Source organism: Acyrthosiphon pisum, chromosome A3 (assembly GCF_005508785.2).
Source record: "Acyrthosiphon pisum isolate AL4f chromosome A3, pea_aphid_22Mar2018_4r6ur, whole genome shotgun sequence".
NCBI classification, from domain to species: domain Eukaryota; kingdom Metazoa; phylum Arthropoda; class Insecta; order Hemiptera; family Aphididae; genus Acyrthosiphon; species Acyrthosiphon pisum.
The window spans coordinates 8,307,849-8,313,816 of record NC_042496.1 but is presented as its reverse complement, the minus strand read 5'-3'; the positions used below and the strand labels follow the sequence as shown (position 1 = coordinate 8,313,816).

Genomic DNA, 5,968 nt, shown 5'->3' with positions numbered 1-5,968 from the left:
TTGTTAAATGTTTTTTTCCACCCTCCAAAACTCTTCATTAGTTCCTTGTCTTATAATATTTATATTAATACATTATTATACAATTTTACTGGATATACCTAAGGCTGGACACTGAATACGTTGATGTTCAAAAAAAATCCTAGTATTGTTATATAATAAATTCGTCATTTTTGTATGTTGTCGTTAGAGTAGTTGAGTCATTATAGAGTCGGGATAAATGAAGATATAATGGATACCACAAAGAGTATTTGTACTATTCTAGCAGGCAAAGATATGATTTGGTCTCTTACTGAATGTAGGATACTGGATAATAAATCAATAAATATATTTTCAAATTATATGTGATATTTTTTTGAATAAATTTCACAAGCTCTAAAGGATGTATATTTTTCCAGCACAATTTATTTTAATAATAAACTAGAACCAAATATCATTAATTTTGTATGTTAACACATTTTTGTGATGTAAGTAGTTCTGATGGTAAAAAATATATAAAAATTAAATAATATTTAAATTCATCAGATAATAGTGGATTTGTAATATTTTAATGGAAATTTCATATTACTACAAATAATTTTGAATTGAAAACAAATATAATTTTTAAAATATCAAACCAATGAATAAAAACCCCAAGACCGGTGTTGCTAGGGCACTATAAATACAGGTTTGCTACACCGCCATTTTGCGACTAATAATGTTATGTGAATATATATTTCTCCCCTTTATTGTATCATTTTATCATTGATAAATGAGTCACAAAATGGTGGCATAGCATACCCATTATATGTAAAACCTTAGTGTTTCCAATCCACCAACATTATTATTTCTTGACGTATAAAATATTATAGGCTATAACTCTTCTTAAACAATAAAACCTATTGATAGACAAAAGCAATTTGGAAATGATTAAATTCCTTATAAATCTTATAATACTACTGTATTGTTTTCATAGTTTGCTGACACAACTATAGGTTTTGTACATTTTAATATTTAATTTAATTTAATTTAGACACGTGTAGATATTAGATACATTACATTTATTAAATATTATATTTTAATATCGTGTTATTTCGAATTGAATAATGAAATTAACGAATATTCGTCTTTGTGATACATTGTATCAATATTGCATATACAACGCGCCGTGTTATAAAAATATACATAAAAATATTATAATATTAATATGGTTATAATTTTTTTTTTATTGATTAAACATAAAATATTTTGAGTTTTCAACCCGAGTACACATTTTTTATTTTCATATCATTTTTTTTTTATAGAGTTGTCAGCAAATATGCAGAATTTACAGTTAAAAAGTGTTAGGTACATTTATTTCAAATTCATTAAATTTGTACATTTAATTTTAGAATAATTGTTTTTTGATTAATTTTATCCACCTAAACCTTTTCCTTAAATTTTTCAATTGTTCATGCCGATATTAACTGCAGGTTAATTAATTTTTATTTTTAGGGCAAAATTTGCATCATTAGTGATAATATTTATTGATAAGAACAATATATGTATAGCTATAATAATTGTTGAGCTATAGTAAGTAAATATTGGAAGCCAATAAAAAAAAAAATAACAAAATAAACATGATTTTAAATAAATCAATAAGTAAAAATAAACTATATAAATACAGTTAATATGGATGTATAAAAATAAAAATATATTAAATATAGGTATTTAAAAAACTATGGAAGAAGTAACGATTTATTTATCACAATATCACATATTGTCTTAAGTACATTGCTTTTAAAATGTGTATAAAGACTAAATAAAGAGGGTATGAGTAATCTTAATTCTTAAAAACTACCGACCAAAATAGTACTACTTGTAGGTACTTAATTATAGTTATTACGCTTTTAAAACCAATTAAAATGAGGTCACTCAATTTAAACAACAATAAAATAAAATCTACCAAGTAAAATAACCTCTTTATCCATAGCTGTTTACTTAAATTTAATTTTATATAGAATATTTTCCGGGTAAATTTACCAAATTCACATATTAGATAGTCATTAGAATAGGTTGAAGTATTAATATGTAAATTAAATAAATTTGATGATATTATATATTATGTTGGTTATAATAACACATAAAGAAATGCCATTATAACATTACGAATGGGTGCAACTAGACATTAAACGTCTTATATAGTTACATTTTCTATTTCTACGATAATTTTAATTTAAAGTGTCAAACTACATGAGATATTGAGACTCTTTTAACTCATTTGCCAAGAATCACTTTATAGTCACGTAGCTGATTTTACAACAATGTAGGTTTTTTTCGTTTCAAGTCTGCATATATGATATACTTATAGTGGAAAGAATTATTCAATCATCAACTTTGAAGGTGGTAAATGTAATATGCATAACATGATGATACATATATGAATCAAATGTTTTGTGTATATTACATGGCATTTTCCTTCTTTTTTTCAGGCTTTGATAGGTTTAGTATTATAATATGAACATAGGATACCTACCTATATTTTTATATCGGAATGCATACGAATTTTAACATTAAAACCTTAGATTTTTTGTACGTGTAATGCTCCAAGACAATTATAGCACTTTAATAATACAATTATTTTGATTTTCAATTTCCGATCAGGTCAATAAAAAAAATAATCAATACTTATATTCTACATACAACTATAACTAAAATAAATGATAAAAAATGATTACATTTGGTAGATAAGTGGAGCTGCAAGTACAAGTTTTATTTTTGTCAGAAACGATTCAAGAACACTATAAAATATTTTTAATTAATATATATATATTTTTAATTATTACAATATGAGATTGAAGTATTTGGATTATAAATACATGGATTATTTATTTCACATATTATAAAAATTAATATTTATGTGTGCGTAAAACTAAAATATAACAATACATATAATTTAAACAATTATATTATGTTGTATTAAGGATGATTGAGCAATTAAAACAAATAGATTGTATAATATAAACATTATATTACTGCTTTAATTCAAAATATTGCACTTACTTTTCAATAGGTAGGCTCTTAACGTCTAAAATTAACGAGATTGTTATTATCGAACTAAATGTAAAAATCTTAAAGGTTAAACTAAATATAGATTTTAAACAATAAAATATGTTCGTAAAATCGTATGAAAATTCTATGAAAATATTTATAACCTAATATTTTATAATAATCTAAAACATGTATTTTACATTTTACCTTATACAACTAATTAGCTTATAAACATTCGAATATTATGCTTATAGATTATACATAATATCTAATCTAAATTTTACCTTTGGAGAAAATTGTAAAAGAGAAATACTTGGCGTTCCGTCTAAGGTTATGCATAATAAAAATAATTCTAAGCCAAAATACATAAATGCTTACAGAGATGCTATTCAGTCAAGCGGTAATCAATATTGTACTTATTAACCAATATACCAATGTACCATATATTTTAAAACTATATTTAACTGTTTGATAAACAAATCAAATTATACTCGGCAAACCCCATATTATATTTTTTAGGCGTAATGGTCTCAATGAAACGACACTATGTTTAAAATTGTCGGTGTATTTTTCTTTTAATAAACTATACGAGTAATCTATATAATAATATAATGGAATATTGGAATATATTATAAATTTGAAACGCCAATGCCTTAAAATAACCCTAATATCATAATAATAATAAATTATCATATAAAGTAGATGTATTCTACATGTTCAGTCTAATAGAGTCCCGATGGGAAATCTGAGAGCTTCCCCGTGGAAACAGACATGTTAATGTGCTGTAGCGCTTTCAAGCCGTTTGAACTACCACCCGTACTCAGCTTGCACTTTGGACTTGAGTCTTTTCCGGCGGCGGCGGTGGTGTCCTTATAACCGGAATACAATCCTGCGTTGTTGTGGCCCCGGGTCATGAAAACCTTGGGTTCCTTAGTGACCCTGCAGCCCATTGGTAAGTATACGGACCTTTCAGACTTGCAGTGGTCGAATTTAATGACGGGTATCCGTGAATCATTGACGTTCCTGGTGCTCACTGACCTCGTTACTGGTCTATTGTTGGCATACATCGAGTTTTCCGCCTCGGACGCGTTACCGAAAACGTTGTAAATCGATTTTCGTCTGCCTCCGTCTTTGATTTTCTCTTCGTCCTCCACGCGGTGGCTGTTCAGCGCCAGGTCCGAAAATCGTTTTATCTGTTTCTGGACCGAATGAAATGTTTCGCTCCGTTTTATTTTGGACTTAACCTCATCATCATCATCTTCGTAAGCGCACTCGGAATCGATGCTCTCTTCGTCGTCCTCGAAAAACGGGTTGACTTCAAAATTTTTATTCATGAATAGGCTCCTGGACCGCCTTGGTGGTTCTGGTACGATTCTAGTAGGAATGATGACCACGTCATCTGTGTCAGAATACTCGTAATACCGTTTGGAGTTGTCACTGCTTACTGAAGACATCTTCCGCCCATCACCTGACTCGGTGGACGCATCGTTTATAACCTTGTCGAAGTCTTCGAGCACTTCCTCGATGGTCGTGTCACCTTGTGATACACTGTACATCTTATAGGGAACCTTAACTTTCTTTGCCGACACTTCTTCTTCGCAGTCATCTTGTTCGGAAGAACTGATACCTTCGTCTTCAGCAGAATTGCCTCCACCTTCAATTTTATTTTTTTGTGAGCTGTCCACGTGGTCTTTGCGTGAAGAAATTACACGTTTCTCTTCTTGGAGAATCTAAACATCAACAATAAAATAATTTGTCAATTAATAAATGTATCAATCGAATAACATCAAACAAGGTTGTATGTTTTACTCACGTGAATTTTTTTTTCTAGCATTGTTACTTTCTCTCTAAGAGACTTAGCTTCTCTTATTACCTCGTCGTGCTGTCTTTTAAGTGACTCAACATTTATGAAATTTTTCTGCCACCTGTATATCTCATCAGAGACGGAGCTCAATAGTGGAGATTTGTTGGAAATATTCTGAAACCACGACAGTGTTATATGAGGCAGTTTATTTTTTTAAATATATGCATCTTACTTTTAATATAGCTGCAGGTTTGAAGCCAGCTTGTTTGAGTTCGGCTTGCACATAAAACTTTGTCTGAAGATCCGGACACGTTTCAGTGAAGGCGTTAATAAACTTTAAACCAGCCAACAGCAGTTCCATACCGGAACTGCCGCTACCGGACATCATTCCCACTAAAAATCTAAACCTGACGGGCTCAGCAAATCTAAGTCGCATCGTACTCATCGCATCCGAAACCGTATTGTGTCCATCTACCGTACCGGATTCACAGCATGCCTTGGTTAGTAACTATAAACACACAAATGAAATCAAATTATCATTAAATATAATGGAATATTTTTCTATCAGCCAAAAAATGTTTGATTGGTACGTTTTACTTTGAGAATAATATCATTAAATGTTTACCGATATTAGATAAAATGATATTATCGATATAATGTAATATTCAAGCTGATTATTTTATACTTATATATTTTAAGTAACCGTATACAAACCTCCAGAGTCAATAGACGAGATTGATTGACAGTGCTCATGATGCACGCGGCAAGCGTGTACAGTCCGGCAGGAGATATCGCCAATTTTCTAGCTGCATCCTGGCAGCGCATGCAATACTTCAAACATTGCAGGCACGCGTTTTCGTCTAATGCGATACGGCGCTGGTTTGCTGGCGTGCACTTGGTTTGTGTGCCGTTTTGTTGGATTGTTTTCAGGAGTTCCAGCAACAGCGTGACTCCGTCTATTGGGTCACCGACGAATTCTTGTACGAAGCTACAGGTGGACAGAAGGAAAAAAACCAAACACACAATAATTATATACAGGCATCATCTACCGAATAGCTTTTTTTTATTTTTAAATTGATAGTCTAATACTGTTGACCCAATATGGATGGCGCGGCGGTTATTGGTACCTATCTATATCTACTACAGTGAGGACACTGG

At 30.4% G+C, this 5,968-nt stretch overlaps 1 protein-coding gene across 3 annotated transcripts in view; it reads right to left on the bottom strand.

Annotated features, from left to right (window-relative positions):
- Positions 1-2,766: 2,766 nt before the first annotated feature.
- The window catches only part of LOC100166066, a 59,108-nt gene continuing 55,906 nt past the window's right edge, over positions 2,767-5,968 (bottom strand). For all 3 annotated transcript variants that reach the window (XM_001946529.5, XM_029491560.1, XM_029491561.1), the window contains 4 exons: positions 5,525-5,798; positions 5,043-5,318; positions 4,820-4,984; positions 2,767-4,736 (listed from right to left, as the gene is read on the bottom strand). In XM_001946529.5, the coding sequence (XP_001946564.2) occupies positions 3,729-4,736; positions 4,820-4,984; positions 5,043-5,318; positions 5,525-5,798 (1,723 nt within the window). In that variant the 3' untranslated portion in view covers positions 2,767-3,728. The remainder of the gene's footprint in view (positions 4,737-4,819; positions 4,985-5,042; positions 5,319-5,524; positions 5,799-5,968) is intronic.